At 50.5% G+C, this 24,022-nt stretch overlaps 1 protein-coding gene across 1 annotated transcript in view; it reads right to left on the bottom strand.

The window, feature by feature from the left end:
- The window catches only part of DNAH8 (dynein axonemal heavy chain 8), a 273,951-nt gene that overhangs the window by 1,955 nt on the left and 247,974 nt on the right, over positions 1 to 24,022 (bottom strand). Inside the window, exons 88-91 of the mRNA XM_081093926.1 lie at positions 19,080 to 19,236; positions 14,971 to 15,123; positions 14,472 to 14,661; positions 2,462 to 2,583 (exon numbers count right to left, since the gene is read on the bottom strand). Of these exons, the coding sequence (XP_080950052.1) occupies positions 2,462 to 2,583; positions 14,472 to 14,661; positions 14,971 to 15,123; positions 19,080 to 19,236 (622 nt within the window). The remainder of the gene's footprint in view (positions 1 to 2,461; positions 2,584 to 14,471; positions 14,662 to 14,970; positions 15,124 to 19,079; positions 19,237 to 24,022) is intronic.

Below are 24,022 nucleotides of genomic sequence, written 5' to 3'. Positions count from 1 at the left end.
GAGGTGACCAGGCCAGCGGGGGAGGGGGGCAGTTAGGGGCAACCAGGCAGGCAGGCAGGTGAGCGATTAGGAGCCAGTGGTCCAGGATTGTGAGAGGGATGTCTGACTGCTGGGGATCGGGCCTAAACTGGCAGTCGGACATCCCCCAAGGGGTCCCGGATTTGAGAGGGTGCAGGCTGGGCTGAGGGGATCCCCTATGCATGAATTTCTTGCACTGGGCCTCTAGTAATGATCATAAAAGCCAGCAAGATTATTGCAGAGTGTTTTCTAACGGGACGAGGGCCGCCTTTATTGAATCTAAAACTGAGGTACTTGGTTTGACGGTAAACCCAGGGGCAAGCCCATGGGATCAGAACATCATTAGCCACTGGATGATGGTTGCTGCATGAACAATAGCCACTTAGGTACCATCCGACAGGAAACTGCACCTTTCAAGGCTGCTGTCCATCTCAGAACCTTACAAAGCCGTAGTTAGAAGGTGCAGTGGGTTGAACAGTGTCACCTCAAAATCCATGTCTATCTGTCTAGACCCTTAGAACGTGACTATTCAGAAATAGGTTCTTTGCAGATGTAACTAGTTAAGGTCGTACGGATTGGAAGAGGTAAGTTCCTCCTGGCTGGTGTTCTCCCAAGAAGAGGAGAGGAACACGGGGATGCACACAGGGAGAAGGCCACTGACAGTGGAGGCGGAGCGTCGAGTGATGCAGCCACAGGTCAAGGAAGCCAAGGATGGTGGAACCCCCTGAAGCTAGTAGGAGAGGCGGGGGGAGGAGGTGTGGATTCACCTTTACAGCCTTCACAGGAAAGCAACCCTTCCAGCCCCTTGGCTTCAGGCTCCTGGCCCCCTGGGCTGCGAGAGAATACATTTCTATTGTTTTAAGTCCCCTCACTCCCCGTTTGTGGTACTTCGTTACCACAGCCCTAGGAAACTCATGCAGATCTGGGTACCCGGAAACGGGTGCCGCTGACCAGACACCTAACAACGTGGACCTGACTTTGCATTGCATAACGGGAAGAAGCTGGGAGAGCTCTGAGGCCCGTGACAGGACCAGCCTGTTGCTGCTGGACATACAGAGACGAAAGGTGCTCTGGTGAGACCTCAGGCAGGAGGAAAGACCACACTCCTGGAAGCTAGAGGGAAGGAGGTCCTTGTTACAAAGGGGCAGAGGGGCCAGGCCTGGGGACTCTCATGGTCCATGCCGTCATCGGACAGCTGAGGGAGTGAAAGTCGGAGAGAGAGAATAGGGGATGAAGATGTACTGAGTGTCTACGTGGGGTTGGGCACCAAGCCTAAATGATCCCACTAAACTCTCACAACCACCTTCCTGAGGTCGGGGTGCCCTCCTCATTTCACAGTTGGAGAAGTGGAGGCTCACAAAGGTAAAGAACGTGTCCGAGTTCAGAAAGCAGGTAAGTGTCCAGGTAAGATGCCTTTGGAAATTAACCCAGTCATTAATGAACAGGAAAGAAGCAGAGGGAAGGCCAAATATCACAGTTATCTGTGCAGCTTTGCTGGGAAGCTGCGTTTAACACTCCCCAGGAAGCCACCGGACTGGACAGGGGAGGAAGAGACACGTGCCCAGTAAAGTCTGGGTGGCACAGGGAAGGTACTAGTGGCTAGTAACTAGCCTGTCAATCACACCTGGGAACAGTTCATTGGCCAGAATAGGTGTGGCCACTGCAAGCATGGGAATATTTGAGATACTTAAGGTCCTAAACAGAGGAGTTTGGCTCTTGCCTCTTGGTTCGCGATGCTGGCCTGTGGGACTCTCGCACTCCTGCATTCGCCCACATGGCCATGTGGACCGCACACACAGTGGACTAAGGGGCTACAACCAGCCTAAACCGGACCCGATTCCACCATGGAAAGGAAACTTTGGATGCTGGCTTCTAGCTCTGCTGAATCCTCAATTGCACATGTTCCAGGACCAGATCCAGGGAAATGGGACTTTGGAAACCCAAGGATGTAATTCCATGCAAATAGAGCTTTCTACCACATCCCATCCTCCCGTGGGGGCCTCCAGAAATGCTTATTCCAGTGGCAACCCAAGTTCCCCACTCCCACCAGCAACAGAGAAAGACCATCCATGCATTTCTCCAATAACACAAACAGTGACTCCCAAGGGAGTCTGCTCGCCCCGAACCCCTCCCTGTGCCCCACCCGGGGTCCTGCAGGTGGAACTGGCCCAGCACCCAGGCCTGCCGGTCCTGTTGGTCTCTGCCAGGGCCCTGACACTCGCCCATTCCCCAAGCAGCCACAGCAGTAGCTGGACACCCCTTCTTCGCAAACACCGTGTGACCCGTAATGATAAAGAAACGAGTTCCCAGGGCTTGTTCTGGTTGCAAACAAGGAAACCCTGGCTGCAAAGCCAGCAGACTGGATTGAGGTGCACACGGGTCAGCTTTAGGCAGAACTTGAACTTGTGCCCCAGCTCCAGCTGTCGTTGCCCAGGGCGCCTACCGCAGGGGGTGCCGCGATCTCCTCCTTGGTCTGCCGCAGAACTTCATTGTGGATGGTCACCGAGTCCAGGGCCCAGCCTTTGTGGGCGCGGGTCACTTCTTGCCGCATGGCTGTCAGGAAGCCTGAAGAAAAAGAAAAAGGATTTTGACGGCGCACGCAGCCCACTTCAGGAACAAAGGGAGCAGAGCTAATTGCTATTTGCTTATCAATCTCCAAAGGCTGCCTGTCCAAGAGGAGTTGAAATCAAACCTCCGGGGATATTTTTCTTAGTGTTTTGTTTCTATGGGGACCTGCTGTGAGCCCACGGCAGAACAGCTTCCTCTCTGCCTCAGACAAGAGTCTTGGTTTGAAATTCTCCTGAGATTCCAGCAACTCAAGTCCTATGAGGATGGTAACCCGGTCCCAGCTCATAGCCTCTATTTGAAGATGCAATATCTAGGAATAAGACTGGAATGCTAAAATATTCTGGGACCAGCATTCCAATTAAAACTTGAATCAAGCCATTATCGAGCTTCTATTTGCTATAATGGAACCATTTCATTTCTTCATAATGCCAAAGTAGAAAACCCAACTTTCAATTTGATCAAACAAAGCAATCACGCCGGAGAGGAAAGCTGCATGCTTTAATATGCATAATACAGTTATTTTAAGACAATGCATGGCTCTGCATTTTGTGGCCTTTCTTTAAACTTAATGTTTGCAAACGATGCATTCAAATCCATAAGAGAAGGTTTTCCTGGAGAGTAGCATTTGGTGTTAGAAACTATACCCTAAACTGCAAAATGGACTTCGGAATTTTAGGAGAATTTACCTGTGACTTATATATCACACTTAGGCCCCCAGGTTAATGCTGACCATCACGCCAGGCCACGTTGCAGACATACTTACAGGCACAGAGCTAACAGCCCTTGGAGTTGGGAAGAACGCACAGGCCCCTAGCCTGGCTCAGAGAGAGGTCAGGCTTTCCCATTGCCAAGCTCTTCCCTGGTTACTAACTCAGACACTTGGCGGGGGCGGGGGGGGGGGGGCGGGGGGCACCCATTCACTTGTTAACTCTCTGGGGAGTGGCCACCAGGTGTACCAGGCACTGCTCCGAGTGGGATGACGGCAAAGAGGAAGAGCCACCCACGGGCCCAGCATTCCAGGAGCGCCATCCGGAAGGAGGCAGGAGTTACCACCCAATGTCGCTGTGAGCAAAGAGGCGAACAAAGTGAACCACACGAGAATTGAGAAGATGAAACTGAAGGTGACGCTGGAAAGATACACAGCCGTTTCCAGACGGAACAGTTCCCGCCGGAGGAACAGTACGTGCGAAGGCGTGGAGGTCCAGGCTAAAGGTGAAGCAGCAATGGCAGGTAAGGTCGGAACACAGGTAGAGGAGGGATTTTTCAGGGTCAGAGTTTGGACTTGGTTTTGTGGATGGTGGGAAGCCGCTCAGTATTTCAAGCAGGCAAACGATTTGGTTGGATTTGCATCGGATAAGGTTGATCGGTGCTCACTAACCCAGGGTTTGGGGCTTCAGGGGAGTCCTTGTGTAAATCCCCCCAAAAAGTTAGTTGGTCAATCAATGAGTGACTGATCCTTCTAAAGCTATAGTTTTAGGAAACCACGAGTGCCTGGTAGAAAGGATGATTTTAAGACACGAGAAGTTAACTCCAAGGGCGGGAAACATGGCGAAGTTTGCCTGGCAGCAACTTCTTCCTCTCCGCATGGGGTCATTTGAGGTGATTTCATCAGCACGCGATTATGTGGCTTTCCATTTTAAATACCGGAGATCCCATGCTTCAGTAGTGAAACAAACATTCGCGTGCTTGCCAGGCAGTGTACATATGACCACAATAATAAAGTCCAATTCTCCCTTCATGCCATTTTCATCAGTGATGGCGAACCTATGACACGCGTGTCACCTCTGACACGTGAACTCATTTTTTTGGTTGATTTTTCTTTGCTAAATGGCATTTAAATATATAAAATAAATATAAAAAATATATGTCTTTGTTTTACTATGGTTGCAAATATCAAAAAATTTCTATATGTGACACGGCCCCAGAGTTAAGTTGGGGTTTTTCAAAATGCTGACACGCCGAGCTCAGAAGGTTCACTGTCGCTGTTCATGTGCTATAGTGGACACTGTGTCCAAGCAGAGTCCCGGGGATTGACCCGATTTCGTGACATTTTACAGTTCATCACTGACCTATGAGTGTTCGGGTCATCATGCACAAGACGTGAATCCCGGTCTCAACCATCCGCCTGCACAAATGTAATAATTGAATTTTTCTGTGACATTTTAAGTTCTAACTAAATTGCGAATTCAGCCTCCCTCCGTATGGCCCTCAGGACAACGCCACAGGTGCCAGGTGAGGGGGGAGCAGGATTCTCTCTTCTGTGACAAGACTTCCTCCCTTCGCTGTCACAGACAACTCCAGCACAGTTAGGAGAGGCCCCCTTCCCCTGCCCCTCCTCCCTCCTGCTGACTTCAGCAAAAAGCCTCCTGATGCTTAGGAAGCCCTTTCATCTGCCCCTGGGTGGAATCTAGAATATACCTCACCTGGAGCTACTAGAAAGGGAAGTGTTAAGGACATGTGTCTGAGGCCCCAGGGCGGGGGAGAAGGGGCTGTTCCAGGGCTGGGCCCGCTCAGAGAACACGGAGAAAAAAAAATTTTTTTTTCAATTCTTGATAGTTTTCATTTGGCTTCTTTAAAAAAATGATCTTGTGGAATTCAAACCATAATGAATCCACTGAATAGTTCATTATTGAATTTAAAAAATGACTTTCTTGTAGACTTCTGTCAAGTCTAATGGAGGCGAAATCGATGTTGTCTGAAACCTGAAAAGACCATTGATATATATATTTTTAAATAAAAGCTTGAAAAGCAGTTCTTTTATGTTGGCACCAATGCAGTTTTAATGATTCCTAAACCAAATTTCAGTCACCAGTGGTGGAGAGTGATTCATACATTCATATGTCTGACTCTGAAATGAGAAAGAAAAAGTTGGGGAAAGTCTTCAATTATAATAACGTTCTATTCTCCCTGAGAGGTAGCCACCCACGTGAAAAGGAGTGATTTGATATTCAAATGTGGGAGTCACGTGTGGTCTGAGCGAGATGCTTTACAGAAATGTTTCCCTTCAAGACTTACCCAGCACAATGGTTTCTGAAGACCTGTCAAAGCTTGTTCTTTGAAAAACTCACTTTTAAGCAGGAATTACATTTTGGAGACAGGCCTAAAGGAACACTTGCCATGTCTTAATCCACACAACAGCAGTAAGCCAACATTTCAGCAAACCAATTACCGCCACGTGGCGGTGCAATCAGTTGGCTTACAGAACGCTGTGGAGTGCTTTAAGGATCATTTCCACACAGGGTCTTAGAAAGGAGGACAGAAATAACTAATCAGGAATATTGTACTTCTCAATTTTATAAGGAGTTGGTCGGCACTCAGTAATGATGGTTCTATGGCCAACACCTTTTTTCCTGTAATAAATGAACCAGTCCTTATGTAACAGGCCTTATGGGTTGTGCGGTATTTCCTGTCTTATCAGTTACCATGCCTCCCAGTAGCGTCTTTGAAAATGAGGAGAAATGATGTTCCTGCCACAAGTTGAAGACGTGCAGTGTTGCCCCCAATGAGAAGCACGTGGAGTTCGCTGGTAAGTTCAAGAAAAGGTCAGAAACCATTAAACACAGACGGGGTTAATCCACCAGGTGAATAAAAGCACCCCGGGCACCTTTCCTGACTTTGCTGGATGCTCTAAGGCAGGGATCTTGAACTTGGCTAAACATGAGAAATACCTGGGCAGCCTTTAAAAATCCCGATTTCCAGGCCCAGACCAGTAAAGCCAGGATCTTCAGAGGTGGGACCCCGGCGTCAGCCCTGTTTACAGGCGCAGGTCTCACCTGGGGAAGGAGCGCTCATTACAGTGCAGGCTCTGACTCAGGAGCTGGTCAGGGGTGAGGCCCAAGGTCCCGCCTTTCTATCCCGCTCCCAGGGGATGCCCATGCGCTGCTGATGGACGGACCACGTGACTGGGAGACAGAGGCCCACGCTGAGGTTCCGCACCCGTTAGAGTGGCCAGTGGAGCCTTTAAGAAAGTTAACTGCACAGACGCCAGAGGCCTCCCCTCCACAGGTTCTGAGGCCATTGGTCTGGGGACCCGGCAATCGTACGGACCGAAACTCCCCGGCGATTATCCCGGCAGGCAGGGCTGAGGACCACGCTCGGCATAAAGATCTGCGCAAGAGGCTGTTGGCAGGCCACTGGCCCGTATTTGTTTTCCAAACAAATCTGACGAGCAGGAAGAGAAATGCCCCATGAGACGAGCGCAAGATTAAGAAGGCTGTCAGTGGTACCACCACTCTCTCCACATCCCCTGAGGCGCACGTGCTCTGCACTGTCCTCCATCCAGGACACCTTTGGCTCCAGGAGAGCCTGGGTACCAGCTGGAGAGCTGGGCTGCCACTCCCGGCCAGGCTGGGATCGGCTAAGCCCACCGAGTCTCACACGCCAAATGCCAGACTCCTCCCACCGCTCCGCCTTCTCCATGTGCTGCTTTATGTATCCTTTCCCTCAACCCAACCTCTCACTGTGCCCGCCCTCCCAAACCTTCCCACTGCCCCCTGGGGTGGTTCAATGGTGCACAAACTCTTCAATATTTCCTGCCTCGTCACAGCACATTTCTCCCTCTTCCTGCCCTTAGAACCTGGCTCGGCTCTGAAGATACCATCCTAGCCCTTCTTCATCCTTTATGAGGCTCTCCCTGCTTCCACAGCCACACCCTCTGGCCACAGGCCCCTCCCCTCACTGTCCCTGCCAAATGCCACCTGCCCCGGGCACTGAGCATCTTGCCATCCTCTGGGTCTCTTGGGCACCCCTCTCAGCGTCTTGACCCCTTAGTTCCTTGAATTCATCATTTCTGAAGACCTCCTCCTCCCTTTTCTTCACCTCCTTTCCTATTTAGTTTGGACCCATCCTTTTCATCATTTGCCCAGCACCCCCTCAATCCTGCATGAATCAAATGTCCCCTTCTTACACCTGTACCAGGCTACGAACAAGCCCGAGGCAAACACACAGCTCCCACCAGACTTCACCATCGCCAGCCTCAACATGCTCACACCACCACAGCCTTCTTTCCCAAACTTCTGCTCCCACCTCAAGTCTCTCTTCTAACACTTACTGCCTCTGGAGGTCATGCCTCCTCCTTCAAAGAGAACAGAAAGCACCAGGTGGGAACTCCCTAACTCCTTGCCACGAAACCTACAAACTCTCCTGCATCCAACTCATTCCCTCTTTACTCATCTGTCCACGGGGGAGCCACCCTCCTGCCTCTTTTACCCTCTTGGGTCTGTTTGCTCTATCTCCCTGTTCCTCTCTCTGACCCTCTCCCTCTCTCCTGGCTCCTTCCCCTTCTCACCAGTATTTGAATAAGCTCACGTTTCTCCTGTCATTAAAAGATGAAAGAAAATCCTTCCTTTTTAAATCAACGCCTCCAACTTGCCTCTCCTCTTTTGAGACAAAATTCTGCTATGATCTGGGTCTCTGGGGTCCCACTTAGCATTCTCCCTGCCGGCCACACTCACTCTCTGTCTCTCCCTCACTCCCCTGCGTTGCGGCTCCTCTACCTCCCCATCCACTCCACTGAGCTCTCTGGCCAACAGTCTCCCTGCTGACAGGCCGTCTGACCATTGGGCCCTATCTGACCTGACCTCGGGGGCATCTGTCACCATTTCCCCCTCCCCCCTCAGCTTCATGACGCTATGCTCTCCTGGTTCCTTCCTCCAAGCTGCTGGAGGTGAGGGACCATTCATAAGAGCTCATGTGATCTGGACAAGGGTGGTGCACAGGCCCACAGAGGAGAATCCTGGCAGGGCTGCTCTGGGAGGAAGATGCCCGGGGGTAGTGCTGGGGAGTCCGCAGGGGAGGGCGTGTCGGACGCTGGCACTCTGAAGTGAAGGATCAGAGTCTCGGGCTGGGGCTTCAGACAAGTCAGTCATGGGTAGGGATGCGTAGCTGCACCGATGAGAATGACTGAGGTCATCCACAAAGGGCTGGGCCAAGGGTGGAACTTGCCTGGGAAGAGCCCCAAAGAGGACAAGAACCAGCCCTCTGGGAGGTGAGAAGAACCAAGGAAGGTCCTGGACAAGCCAGATATGAGAATTCCTGGAACCAGCATCCCAGTAGAGTCAAGGGCAGTGGGGTTGGTGAGAAGGTCAGTATAGGGTGGAGGCTGGCCAGGCTCCCAGGGGCCAGGTGGGTGGTGAGGCAGGTAACCGTGTGCAGAGACTAGAATCATAAAGGCTAAAGCCACTGCATCAAACCCCCTCGCACACAACAACAAGGAGAGGGCTGTTATTCACTCTGGAGGCATTTCTAAGCTGTCACAGCCCTGCCGTTCTGCGATTTGGGGACAGGCAGGTGAGTGCCGTCACTCGGATTGGGGTCCATTCACTCAGAGCCCCTCGGATGTTAGGGACAGCTCAGGTTCGGCAGAAGGAAGCCACGGGGCATGCTTAGATTGTTACTAGGTTGGAAGAAATCCCCAGCCCCTTCAATCCTAAACTTCCATTAACCATTGGTGCGCTCTCCCACCCAACCAACGCCGGCTGCAATAACCGTCCCCCAGACAAGCCCTCAGACACTGCTGCGCGCTGACAGCACCACCGTGGAGACAAACACCGGCAAGAGGCGGAGGGTGGTTTTACAGGAGCAGGATAACAGGCCAAGCTTATCGTCTCCTCGCTTCAGCAAACTCCGTCTACTGAAATCACGATCTGTGTTTGTGGAGAGCGGCTACAGTGTTTGGACAGGTTCAAGCCTCAGACTAATGAAAGGGCACAGTTCTCTCATGGCCACGTGCAAGTCCCAGCTTGGAAGGCAGAGCCCTCCCAGCACAATGATAGCCAACAGCTACAGTTGTAAGCTTGAACCTATGGTCCGAACACGTGGCCCCACGTGTCAGTGATGTGGGCTTGATAGAGTTCAGGTGCATGTAATGAGTAGGATCGAAACCCACGAGAATGCTGCAAACATCTTGACCACGCCCTTACTTTGCCTCGTGGAATCTGGCTATAAAATAAAGACTCGGCCCTGACCACTGAAGGGTCCCAGGTTCGATTCTGGTCAAGGGCATGTACCTTGGTTTCGGGCACATCCCCAGTGGGGAGTGTGCGGGAGGCAGCTGATCAGTGTTTCTCTCTCATCTATGTTTCTAACTCTCTATCCCTCTCCCCTCCTCCCTGTAAAAAAAATCAATAAAAATATATTTTTTAAAAAAAGACACGGCTTGTAGTTCGTGGTGCTGTCTCTCTCCATCTGAGAGGGCAGCATCCCACTGAGACCCAGCTTTCTTCTCTTGTCTGTCTTTTCTAATTCTTCACTGCCCCCACTCGGGCTCACTGAACCTGGCTGAGCTGGTGCGCCACATAAGGTGCCCAATCTGGGGCTGAGTATGCCATGGCTGTGCCAGCCCGCCACATATGTTAACAGTGAATGACAAGTTGTCGCCGGTATCTGCCACCACAGACTGGTGTGGCCTGTCAAGACTCTGAGGAAAAACCAGTACAGTTTTGCATCCAAATGGCCTCAAGCTCCAGAGTGAGGTAAACATTTGAAAATAACTATATCCATGATCAGTATAGTGTAAGAGGGCGTGGTCAGTGTAGAGAGAGGGCGTGGTCAGTATAGAGTAGAGAGAGGGCGTGGTCGGTGTAGTATAGAGAGAGGGCGTGGTTGGTGTAGAGTAGAGAGAGGGCGTGGTCAGTGTAGTGTAGAGAGTGGGCGTGGTCGGTGTAGAGTAGAGAGAGGGCGGGGTCAGTGTAGAGTAGAGAGAGGGCGGGGTCAGTGTAGAGTAGAGAGAGGGTGGGGTCAGTGTAGTGTAGAGAGAGGGTGGGGTCAGTGTAGAGTAGAGAGTGGGCGTGGTCAGCATAGTGTGGCCAGAGGCTTGAGAGCTGGAGAGCACACTGGCCCGCCCGCTGCTTCATTAGGAGCGCTGGGGGGGGTCACAGTCCCAGTAGCTGGCCCAGCGCAGCTGCCCTCGGGGAGGCTTCAAAAGGCAGTCAGCACCGGGCTTGAAGTCAGACTTTGGAACTCATAGTCTTCCATTTTAAACACCCCCCCGCATATCACACACACACACACCAGAGTCTAAATCACCTGAACACAATGCTCTGAAAGTCCACACCTGAGGAAGCTCTTGGGAGGCACGCCCACACTGAACCTATGTGATAGGATCCTGGGTGCAAAGGGCTTGACCATTTCAACAATCGGGTCTAACTACCACATGTTGAGCCCGTCAATTGCTACAGAAATGAGAGTGAAGGGGCTGAAAATACCAGATTAGCTCCCTGGTCGCTGAGTCAGGCTCCTCAAACGTGACTGACAAACACCAGGCCACCACAGTGCCCGGAGCAGCACCGCCAGCAGCGTGAGCTCAGCCACCAGCCGGGCCGACACCCGTCCTTGCAGCTGCGTGGTCCTCCGAGGATGGAGGTCTGCGGGGCGATGAGCAGAGGTATGATGGGAAACACACCAGACCTGTCAGATGCCACGACATTGCAAGACCACAAAAACGGGCATACAGCCACAGAGCACTTCAAGCGCGTTACAGTCTGAGCGGCTTTGACAATACATATTTCTGATGCAACTATGGCCTTTTGGTAAATTGCATTGTGTTTTACCTAAGGGTGTGCTTTTTTAATTTAGAATATTTATGTAAATGTTTTGAACTGAAACATTTTACTACAGGGTTCAAGGCTATGAATCCAGGAGATATTTTCAAGTTGAGAAATCAATTACTGACGTCAAACAGCGGCGGAGAGGCCCCCGCGTCTGAAGGGCTGATCTGCGGAGCACCCTGCCTGTGAGCTCCCTGCTTTCCGGATTTGGCCAGGTGATGTGGACCTGAGATAAGGGGCGGGAAAGGAAGCCGAGGAGCGATTGGTATGCGGGAAAGCTGGCTCCCTCTGAGCTGCAAAAGGAAAGCAATCACTGATAAGGCGCATGTCTGTGCGCTTGTGTGCGCAGGGCAGGGAGCTGGAACAAGTCCGGGCTCCCCAACACGTGGAACACCCTGGAGGAGGGATCAAACTTTAGCTTGAAACCAGAAATAAAGAAGACAGAAAGGGTTGGATTATTAACAAGTACAGACAGGTAAAAACAACCCGGAGGTGGACACCTGCATTTGTATTTAAGTGAGCTGGCTTGTAACACTCACAGAAAGTTCCAAGAGAAGATAAATTCGTATTTGTATCTTGCTATTTTAAGTCACATTTTAAAAAAATGTTTTTATTGATTTTAGAGAGGAAGGGAGAGGGAGAGACAGAAACATCAATGATCAGAGAGAATCATTGATCGGCTGCCCCCTGCACGCCCCCCCACTGGGGATGGAGCCTGCAATCAGGGCATGTGCCCTGACCAGGAATCGAACCATGACCTCCTGGTTCATAGGTCAACACTCAACCATTGAGCCACACTGGCCAGGCTTAAGCCACTTTTTTTTTTAAAAAAAAAAAAATTGATGTTAGAGAGGAAGGGAGAGGGATAAAGAGATAGAAACAACAATGAGAGAGAATCATTGATCGGCTGCCTCCTGCATGCCCCCTGGGAGCCCGCAACCCAGGCATGTGCCCTTGACTGGAATTGAACCTGGGACCCTTCAGTCCATAGGCCAACGCTCTATCCACTGAGCCAAACCGGCTAGGGCTTAAGTCACATTTTCAATGAGGAAAAATTACTGAAAGAGATTGTGTGCTGTGATGTCCAACTTAAGTTGTCTGTGTCTGTGGAAAGCCAGGGAAGAACTAACCCACTCCCTTGGTTTCCGAATATAAAAAATACACTCAACAACCGTACAGTTTTTAAAATCCCTGGTTCTTGCTGGTCTCGAAAACTCCAAGCCTGTCAGCACACCTCCCGCCCGGCCGTCCCGCCCTTCCTCCCAACCTGTGCCTCTTGCACCCCTGGTCTGGCACCTGCCTTCACCCCAGCCATTGCCAGGCCCTGTGCTCGCGAGGATTCCGGTTTAATCACCCCATCCAACCTGTCCCTCCTCGGCACCTGGCTGAGGGGCAGGCTCTCTCCCTTGGACTTGGTAAGGCTTGTGGCTCTGGGTCCACATTCCAGTCCTCCCTCCACCTTCTCCCAGGATGGTCTTCTGAGGGTTGGTGACTCCCAGTGCCGGTATGTTCCAGCCCAGACTCTCCTCTCCCGGAGACTTCACGCTCCAGCCTCCCTCCCCGCTCCTGCTCCTGAGCTCTGGCCACACTGCCTCCTCCTTTCCCTGGACACGCCTTGCCTTTGCTCAGGCCCTGCTGCCGGCATCCCTGCCTCTGCCCACCCTACTCCCCGCCTCCAGGGGAAGCTCTCCCCAAGCCCTGCCCTCTCTGTCCTCTGTCCCCCGTGGCACTGAGTTCTCGTTGCAGTGAAGTTGCTGGAGCGTCTGTCTCGCCAACCATATCACGGGCCCCTTTGGGGCAGGAATCCGGCCTCAGACTTCTTTCTATGGAAAGCTCCCAGCAGAGGGCTGGCAAACAGAAGGTGGTTAAACAGCCTCATTAAGTTAAATGCTATTTCTTCAGGCTCCAAAGCCAGGAATTACCTGGTGACAACTTCCTGAAACTGCGAGTTAGTTGGTAAGGAGGAAAGAGACTCACAAGTAGACACGCGGAATCTGAGAACCACAGTAAAAAACTTTCCTCCCCAAATTCAATAGAAATTCTGGGAGAAAAAATGGAGAAGTGAAAGTGGGGGCTGTCCTGTTCAAATCCGACATGCGCCACCTGGTCAGCGCATAAAGGCCACCAAGGCCAGCGTGTTAGTGTTTTAAATTTAGAAACTATTCGGGCGTTTGAAAATGCAGGGCGTGAATGAGTGCATGTACCCCGAGGATAATTAAATGTGTGCTTTTAAGGGATACTGTTTATTGACGTATTACTCATGCAAAGAAATGCAATGTCCAGATCAAGCAACGGGCCATTCCCAGAGGCCCTCTTGTGACCTTCGCAATCCCCGCCTGCCCCCGAGGGTAACCGCCACCCTCATTTTAACACCATGGATCTGTTTTGACTGTTGGCTCTGTACAAATGGAATTGAACAGTGTACGCGCATTCATTACACATACAGCACAATGTGTGCAATGACAATGAGTCCTGTTTGACTTTCCTCACTAGCCATTATTTTATGAGATTCAGCCACACAGCTGCGAGGAGTAACAACACATCCCAGCTCTCTACGTGTGCACACTTTTTTTTTATGACTATCCTTTTATTTTTTTTCTAGTTGAAATTATCTTTATACATTTTGTATTTACTATTGTAACAATCTTTTTTTTAATTTTATTACATATGTCTTCCCCCCCCCCCCCCTTGACGCTTCCTAAATTGCATCGCTAGGGGAGCTACAAGGTGTGGAACCGTGAGGAGTCCACTATCTCTTCAGTTTGGTCAAGAATTACTTGAAGTAACACTGTCCATGTTGCAGAGAGAAAAAGTTGTATTTCTGAACTTTATGAAGTCTATGACATCGGTCAGTAATTTACACAGTAAACATTCCCAGGATGAAGGAATAAATGCAAAGCACTTTTCAAGGAAAAAAAGAGGGGGGGGGGGGAGGGTGGCAGACTCTGGAGTTCAGGGAATAAAACTTTTGCCACATGATCACTGTTGAAACCAGTCTAATTTCCTGTACTTTGGCAACAGTTTCTGCATATTTTGGTGCTTCATTTTTGTCATTTTCATAAACATTTAAAAACTAAGGTTTGCGTGAAACCTTTTTACTATTTCACATGTTCTGACCAAAGACTGACGGCTTGCTGAAGTGGATGAGAAGAAAAACAAAGGTTGAATTTGCAAAACCAATACAGAAGATCGTCTGTGGTCTCCAAGCTTTGAAGGCACGTGTCCAGCACCCCGCCGGCTGTCCCTCTGTGCTGCTTTATGTGAGACCCATGTACCACACCGCACTGCTGTGCACACACGCACACCTTCCAGCCTGCCCACTGTCCTGGGAGCACGTACCTTGGGGATTGAAGAAGCCAGTCATCCAGAACACATTGGGCCTCCCTTCAAATATCCATGTAGAAAACTGGGAGTTTCTCTCTAGAAGTTCGGTGAACCAGAAGCCCAGGGTGGACGAGTCCCAGGACACCCTCTTCCAGATCTGAGGTATGCGAGCATCGTACATGTTGTCCAGGGCATCCCTCAAGTTCTGAAAAAGATGAAGTTAAAGAGATCATCCAAAGGACTTGTATGCATGCATATAAGCCTAACCAATGGACACAGACACCGGGGGGGGGGGGGGAGAGGAGAGGGGGAGGGCATGGGTAGGGGGGGCGGGGGGGAGGCAATGGGAGGAGAAGGACACATATGTAATGCCTTAGTCAACAAAGAAAAAAATGAATAAAAGATAAAATGACCGAAGGTAAAAAAAAAAGAAAAGAAAAAAGATGAAATTCAAGCAGAGAAGCAAGAAAAGCCACAAAAAGAGGGAACGACCATTGAGGAACCAACCGCTCACCTCACTCATGATGATGGTCCCTTCGATGGCTAATTTTAGGTCGCTCAGGCTGCTGCGGAGTATTGTTATCACTTTTTGCATTCTGTCGATTTCCTGTCTGAGAAATATGTTCATGGAGTTAAGGTGTCCCATCTTGACCAGGCGAGCTTTCACCTGAAACAAAGCACAGCACAGGGAGGGAGATTTTAAAAACTCGCCTGTCACCCGTCTCCCGACGGCCTCTCCTCTCTCTGCTCCGGCAGCACCTCCACAGCCCAATACACTCTCCAATGTCCCCTGCAGAACCAGCCCTGCCATTACGTCCCCGATTTTCCGGTCTTCAAACACGACTGTTCAACTAAAACGATTTTTCTTTCCTACTGATTGTACTTTCGTTGATAATTGGAAATAGACTTTAAGAAGCTGAAGTAAAATTGCACCCTTACCCTTTCAAATGATTAATGACTAAGTGTCCGTTAAATACTCTTTTGCGATTTAACCTTTGTAGGAGCACAGTTTGGAATACTTTTTTTTCATAATTCTTGCAGAGTTGCTGTTAGAAATGTCACAGACAGGAGATACGGCTGAAATCTTTCCAGAGCAGTCACCAAGGCTAGGATTCCGGAGGCCGTGGGGCCTGGGCCAGGGCGCCTGCCGGTCGAGGCTTTCCTAACTCAACCAACGGGAATATGTGCCTGCGTGGGCGAGTCGGTAGGCACCTGCCATTGGCTCCTTTTGGTGCGTCCTTTACTGACCATTTTGAAGAGACCCATACAAAAGCCTCAGGTTATGGAAACAATAAAGCCCAACCATTACTGAAAAATACGCCAATCCATGTGCACATTTCAATCTCATGACAACTGCCCAAGATAAGACTGACTACAAATCTTGGCATGGACGCCGAGAGAGGTCTGATCTTCCCGCTGGCCGCCATGGAAGAGCTGCCAGAACAGGGGGGAGGAGAAACACAGAGAGAGAGAGAGTTCAGAGTGACATCCTGTCTAAGGACTCACCGGGGAGGGGAGCCGTGGGGTCCTCGGCCGGAGGTGCCCACTGCCTGTCCCGAATCACAGAATGTGAGGGAGGGATGGCGCCCGACCACGCCCTCATCCTACGGGACCCTCTCTCAGGGCACAGAAGTCCCGCCTGGGCAGCCTCCGCGCCCTTCCAGGAAGCCAGGGTGGAGGTGAGCACAGACTCAGAGGGAAGCAGCTGTGCACTGAGCAGCCTGCACGGCCCTGCTGGCAGCAAGGAAGACTGAACCCCCCGTCGCACCTGCTGGCGGAGGTCCCTGGCCTCCTGGCATTCTCCTAAATTCCTGTTCTAGGACTTGCGTTTTTGCAGGCTCCTCTAGCCCGTCCTCATCTCCAGCCCTTCAGCCTCCAGTGGCCAAACAGCTTCTATAGCATCCCCTTCACACCATGACAGGGTTGTGGGGAGTCACACTTAAGGGAAAGGGAAAATGAGGGCCTGTGCCTCTGCAAGCCCGTTAAGGGGAAATAAAGCGCAGAGGTGTTGGTTCCAAGGTCAGAGCAATAGCTCAGTAACTTTTAGTCGCTAACAGCCCCAAACCAATGGCCTCACCCCGCTGAGGGCTCAAAGGAGAAACTCCCCACAGCAGAGACAGGCTTAGGGAACACTTAGCCGCTGGGAAATCCGGTGCTGGTACCCATTTGATTCTGACTCTGATTGTTGTTCCAGCCTCAAACTGGAAGAGTTGCTGGATCTCGTGGGGGATTTCCAGTCTCTGCGAGACCGGCAGTCACGGGCTCATTTTCACTGCGGAAGTCAACACTGTGATTATATTTCTGTTTACAAACGTCACGTCGCCACCGCATCTCAGAGCGCATCTCCTCCATAAAGCAAAGAACACGAGAAAGGAAGTGACCCTGAGAGAGGAAGTGACTGTAGATGCCTCAGCACTAACTCCCCCCATGTGGCCTCCATATATAGTGACGTCCTCCCACCCCCCCCCCCCCCCCCAGCCCCCGGCTGCTAGGAGGTGGCCGAACAGAGATCCTGGTGAAGTGCCCGGCTAACCCTGAGCCTCACGTGACCCCACAGCCTGAGACCCTCCTCCCATTGCGTCAGCCTGCGGTCCCGTCATACAGAGTAAGTGTCTCTTTCCCAGGCCGGTGTGTACCACCTTTGGAGGCAGGTACTACCCTCATTCGTCCTCTGAAGATCACTTCCGGTGAACCATTGAAAGTCCCTCCAGTACTTAAAATATTGACTCATTAAAAAAATATGTTCTCGCCTTGCTAGCACTATCTCTATGTGGAGCCATTGATTTCAGAGTCATGGCCAAGTGTCTTGGCACTCATCTGCGCGATGAAACAAATCGTTTCAAGAGGCAAGAAAACGATTTTTCATTGCTGGGCACTCATCACAGGTGGGAGGGCGAGGGGCTCCCAGCTGACAAGCGCATTTCCTTTGGCGTGGGGATGCAGGGGAGGCCACAGCTACACCTGCACAGGCATCAGCCTCCGCTCAGCCGGCCCAGGGCTCAGGCGGCCTCTGACACCCGCACAGCTGGGTGGAAGCCAAGACAGGAGTGAGGACACCCTGGACACAACTGCCCCCTTGGACGAAGGAGGGGGCCAGGTTGGAGGATCTCTTACAGAACTTTCAGACCATCCGGAAATTTTACCACAAACATTTATCTAGATCAGCAGTTCTCACAGTGTGGGCTGGGGTCCCTTGAGATCCTTTCAGGGGATCGACGGGGTGAAATTTTTCACAGCGACAGGGATGCTGGCTTGTCTCAGGCGTGCACAGAGGAGTTTTCCAGGGCTGAGACCTGCTCTCTCAGCTGACTGAACAGAGGCAGGCATGGGACCCCCACTGTCTTCTATTAAACCAGATATTAAAGAGATTGGCAAAATTAAAACACGCCCACTCATTTCCATGCACTTTCCTGTTTTGAAAATTATATTTATTTTTTAAGTAAAAATGCCATTTGCCCTGGCTGGTGTGGCTCCGTTGGTTGGAGCGTCATCCTTGCACTGAAGGGCTGTGGGTTCAAACCCTGGTCAGGGCACATACCCAGGTTTCAGGTTCAATCCCCAGTCAGGGAGCATATGGGAGGCAACCAGTTGATGTTTCTCTCACATCAATGTTTCTCTCTTTCTCTCTCCCTCTTCCTTTCTCTCTCTATAAGATCAATTAAAAATGTTTAAGAAGTCATTTATGTTAATACATAATGGGTTTATTACTGTCACTTTATAATAAGTTAATATTTTTGAAATTTCTCAGTTTAAATTTCTAATATATTAAACATCAGCAGTTTACCCACATTGAAAAAACAAAAAAAAAAAACAAACAAAAACAAAACAAAACAAAAAAAAACTGCCCTAACCGGTTTGGCTCAGTGGATAGAGCGTAGGCCTGCGGACTCAAGGGTCCCAGGTTCGATTCCCATCAAGGGCATGTACCTTGGTTGCGGGCACATCCCCAGTAGGGAGTGTGCAGGAGGCAGCTGATCGATGTTTCTAACTCTCTAACCCTCGCCCTTCCTCTCTGTAAAAAATCAATAAAATACATTAAAAAAAAAAAAGCTATTCGTGGTCCTCCGTCACTTTGTAAAGGGGTCCTGAGGTAAAGCATTTGAGGAAAACTGATTAACAAGCAAGCACCTAGGAGGTCCAAGAAGTAGAAAGTTATTGCCATCCAACCTGGGGTGTGAGTTCACTTTCATCGCTTGCTTTCCTAGCACCTGGCTGAGCGGACTGGAGAATGACAAGCGTGGAGGGCAGGGGGCAAGAACAAGGGGCAAATTTCAGGCTGGACAAAGCAGGCTTAGGCAAGGGAGGGAGGGAGAGGTTTCCCGCCCAGAGGGCTAAGATTTCTGGGAATCCAAAGGTGCGAAAAGGGTAGAGAGAAGGTGACTGAGAGAGAAAGTGGGGCAGAAGGCAAGCGGAGAAAGGCGTCAGAGAAAGTGCAGACCATAATCTGCACGATGCTGAGAAAGGCAAGGCAGAGAAGACCAAGGATGGAAAGAACAGCTGACAGTGAAGAAGGTATGAGCAGACAGGGAAGGGACTGAAACCCACCATCGGGCATTGAGCTCGCTGGGCTGTGTGGAGCCCCCGGCGGCCCTGTACCCTGGAGGTGGGGGAGGTGCAGCTCACCTCGTGTGGAATGTAATCTGGAGGCAGCTTGCTCAGCATGTCTTCTGACAACCTGTAGACAATGGCTTCCCGGGTCTCGCCCACTCCTCCTCCACTCTCCTTGGGCTGAATGTTGGTAATTGTTTCGAGAACAGCGGAAGCAGTGTTACTCTGGTACCTGATGGAGAGAGGGCACTGTTGGGAATGCAGGGAGATACACCTTCACAGATAGTGATCAAAGCTCACACAAAATGATGAATCACCTAAATCCAGCAAAAGGGAAAAAAGAGGCGGGGCGGCTTTACCATCAACCAATAGGAATGAGAGAAAAAAAACCAGAGATCCATTTTACTGTCTCCCAGTGAGATACCAAGGACATCACAGAAATGAAACTCCCCTCCTCGGGGAAAGAGATTCCACAGATGTCCCTGATGGTCCAGAGTGCGCCATCCATCTCCTGGCTCGCAGCTGACCTCACCACCTCGCGCAGAACAGCGAGCCCACCTGCTCCCTTCCGCCCTGGCTTATGCACTGGTCCTCAGAAGCTGCCGTTGTAGGACAATTTATTAGATCAAAGAGCCCCACTCACATTTGCTCAATGAGTTATAAACTATTAAAATTTATTTGGTCTTTTCTCTTCTGTGTTCTCACTTTCCCACGTGTGTTATTGCTTCCAAGGTAATCTATCGGCATCCACCTGCTCCACCTGTCTGACTGCCGCCATCCATCTTTAAAATCCATACATTCAGGAAAGATTTACTTCATGCGAGGCACTGAGCTAGGTGCTAGAATATGGTGACAAACAGGTCCCTGCCTCGGTCCCTTTCTCTCGTGGAGGAGGGGACATTAGTCAACACCATTGTAAGGAATTCTGTGGAGAATCAGAACAGATGTTTAAGGGAGTCTAGTCTCTCTCTCTCTCCCTCTCCCGCTCAAGAATGTGGAGAAACTTGAACCCTCATATAGTGGGTGTTGTAACGTGGTGCAGCCACTTGGAAAACCAACTTGGGAGATTCCTAAAATGTTCAGGGTAGATTAATCACATGACCCAATAATTACATTTCTAGTTACCTATCGAGAGACATAAAAAGGCATGTCTACCCAAAGACTTGGGCAGGAATGTTCAGAGCAGCGTTATTTATAGTAGCTAAAAGGTGGAAACTACCCAAATGCCCATCAACTGGTCAGTGGATAAATTCAATGTGGTCCATTCGTGCGTTGGAATACCCATTAGCAATAAAAAGCAATGAAGCACTGATACTTACTGCAACCTGGGTGAGCTTCAAAAAGATGGTGCTAAATGAAGAATCCACACACAAAGACTACAGAGCTGCCTATAGGAAATGTCCAGAAAAGGCAGCTCCATTGACACAGAAAGTAAGATTAGTGGCAGCCTGAGGCCAGCAGTGGGGCTGGGAGTTGAGATGACGGGCGACAACCGCATGGTACAGAGACAGTTCCAGCGCCATCCGTTTTGTGTTGATAACGCTGGGTGCACACAGGCGCAGAGACGACCTGGGGTGTTTTGGTAGTGGGGCTTCTGTGTGGTGAGCTTTTGCTTCAATGATTACTTTCTATTGTCTGTACTGGCTCTTTTTCTCAATGAGGAAGTAAGACTTTTCTAACAAAGAGGATTAAAACCATTTACATTTTGAAAAATAAGAGGGAAAAAAAACAAAACACCTGAGAAGCAAAGCCCACAGGGGTCAGGAACTCAGCAGAGATGAACTGGTGACAAATGTTTGGGTTCTGTGAAACGCATCTTACAAATCCCTACTAAGGTTTATGCGCTGCCAGAAGCGTCCCCCCCCACCCCCACCCCCGCCTTTTCTCACAGCACATGGAATGAGGGAATTACCTCTCTCTCTTCGTGCCTAGGTGTGAATTAAACAACCTTTTGTGGAAATGGCTCCTGCTAAAATTACCCAGGCTTTTTTGCTCGTGAAAAAGCCAATTTTGTGCAAACTGAGGACTCCTGAATTATTCAGGTGACCTCTGGTTTATTTAGGACACCAGCTTAAGAGTGGAGCGGATGTTTCTGTCTTCAGCATTTTTATTTGACGATCTGGGCCCCAGCCTGCGTAGCCTAACAACCGCATCCTCCCCAAGTCCCGGCTGAGGCAAACGCACCGCCCGCCCCCCCCCCCCCCCCCCCCCCCCCCCCCGTGCTCGCCATGCCAGGCTGCGGGGGAGGATGCGCAGTGCTGACGAGGGCCCGGGGACAAACCTGGCGAATGTTTGCAACCCAACCAGGGCTGGGGAAGCAGCTCCACTTTACCTTTAAACATAAGAATTTCACCATAGAGACCAATAGGCAAAAGTTGATTTTAATACCTTAAGATGGATTTTGTATAACTTTATATATAATTTTTTAAAATTTTATTATTTTATTACTCTTTGGTGAGCAATCTCTTTCAGAAGCGGAGGTTTTAAAAAAAAATTCCAAAAGGCATTTATTTAAAGAGTTGAAAGATGAGCATATCAAACCCATACGCACACAATTGGACATATGAATAGAAAGGAAAACATCCTAGGAAAACGGCACACAAGGCCCTTGCGCTCCATTGCCTGTGTTCTCATTACTGGTTTTTGAAGTATCGCGCTCTCAGTTTTTAAAAGTCACATAAAGAAAAGGAAAATACAAATAACAGTGCCCTGTGCGACCCACACTTGCCCCTTTGATAATAATACAGGGTGGGGCAAGCATAGGTTTATAGTTGTGAGGACGAGAAACTTGGGAGTTTATTCTTATACTAGAGGCCCAGTGCACAAATTAGTGCACACGTGGGGTCTGGCCAGCTTGCCCTGATGGGGGCTGATCGGGGCCAGGCCTGCAGCAGGGGAAGCGAGAGGTTGGCCACCGGCCCCACCCCCGATTGGGGCCCAATTGGGGCTGGGCCAGCTGGGTGGGGGGCCCCATGGGAGGTCAGCTGGCCCTGCCCCCAATAGGGGGGCTAATCGGGGGCATGGCTGGCTGGGGGAAGGGGCCATGGGAGATTGGGGTGCCAATCAGGGCCCCAATCGGGCAGGTTGGCCACCACAGTGCACAGCATAGTGACCAGTCCTTCTGGTCATTCCAGTCATTCTGTCATTCCAGTTGCTTGGCTTTTATATATAAATTATTGTTTATTAATAGCTGTATTATTTTCCATATGAACAACTGTAAACCTACTTTTGCCCAACCCTGACTGTAGTGATAGCTGGTGTCGCATGAAAATAGCTGACATGACAACAAAATGAAGTTACCAACAGTCGAGGATCCACATGCTGTTATGGAGCAGAGATTTCATCAGAAACATAAATGTGTGTGATTGCCATCGCTCGGCGCCCTGGTTCTGCGCGGCACGCCAGCTCGCAGGGAGCAGGGTGTGTGGGTGACGCTGTGCTGGAGAAGATGCAGGTGCCACGGGGCCGGGGTCCTTGGAGCCAGGACGCTCCAGGCAGGTCCGATAACGCCAAACCTCTGACTCTGTCATGGACTCCGTGCACCCAAATCTCCACGGACTCCCAGAGCTCTGTTCTGACACCAGACAACTCCTGCCCTGGATTGTTCTAATCCCCCCCTTCCCTCACCTGCGCTGGCCCTTGCACCATCTCCTTTAACATCAGCTGCCCGACCAGGGAACTTCAGAGAGGGCTCCCCCTGTGTCACTCCCCAGCCTCTCTCGGTTTCTGAGTCCTATTTCCAGATCATGCCTAGCACCACGTAGAAGCGTCCAGCATCCGCATCCTTCCTGCCTTTGGAATGGCCCCAAACCCTTTCTCAGGACGCCCCGCATCTCCCAGAGTCAGTCTCTGCAATGTGTCAGCATCACCATCACATTGCTTTTCCCTTCGAGCCTTCCCCGCCCTCCCCCCTCCCCCCACCCCCAGGCTCCCAAACATCCCACACTCTTTACAGCTTCCTGCCCCTCCTCGGGCAGCTCCTTCCTGCATGTGCCCTCATTGATGCTTTTGCTCACTGCGCTGACGTGTCGTTTTATCATCCTGTTTAGGGTGTACAGGTTGATCTGATATGCAAACACAGCCTCCTCATCTTCCTCTTTCTTTGTACTCTGTCCCTCTTGCTGGTGCTGCAGCCTCTCCTCCCACCCGCTCCCCATCTCCTGGGAGCCCCTGCAGGTCCTTAAGGCACAGCTCAGAGGTGGCCTCACTCCCTCACCAGCTCACTTTGATCCCTAAATGGAAATTGATTGCTCCTTTGCCTTTGTTCTCAGAGCAATGTGTGTGTGTGTGTGTGTGTGTGTGCCCGCCCCTGTATGTCCTGATTTTAGAGTTTACCATATTGTGTTACATAACGGTCTGCCATTCATTTATTTTCTCTGATCGATGGTGAGCTCCAGGGCAAGGACTGTGACTTACTAATCCGCAAGCTGGCTAGAGAGTAAGTTCTCAGTAAATATTTGTTGGGCTTGAATTTTATTAAGCCTCACATCTAAAGGAGAGCAGTCCTCTGATATTTAAAGGGCATGAAAATGTAATTATTTGTTTCTTCTTATGGTAAAAGTATATTGTCATTACTGTGTGTCTCTCTCCTGGCACCTTTCCACCTAAAGATAAACATATCTCTGATCTTTAAAGGTCAAAGAGAAGAAAACCGCAGTAAATGTCCATTCATGCTAAGGAAACCCTGATTTATTCTTCCCACCTGTTCTAGTCACACAGGAAACAGGGAAGGAACCCCTATCTCGGATTCTCAGGCTCCCCTGGCTCCCCTTCAGCTCGCATCCTCCTTGGAAACGCTCTGCACCAGGGCTGCGTGCCAGCACACACACTGCAGGCGGGTGCAGCCGCCTGCTCTGGCCGCCCGCCACCCTGGCCAGCACTCCAGGAGGCCCGTGGAGGGGCCACGGCGGGACCTCACCTGAGAGATCACTCCCACGGTGGGCCATTTAATTCATCTTTTGAGGTGATTTGAAAACAGTCCCTGAGACACGGCTATGGAAGGAACCCCTGAAAAGCTG

This window comes from Myotis nattereri (assembly GCF_964212035.1).
Source record: "Myotis nattereri genome assembly, chromosome: 6".
NCBI classification, from domain to species: Eukaryota; Metazoa; Chordata; class Mammalia; order Chiroptera; family Vespertilionidae; genus Myotis; species Myotis nattereri.
Note: the sequence above shows the minus strand (reverse complement) of the source record. Positions and strands in the feature narration are given on the sequence as shown.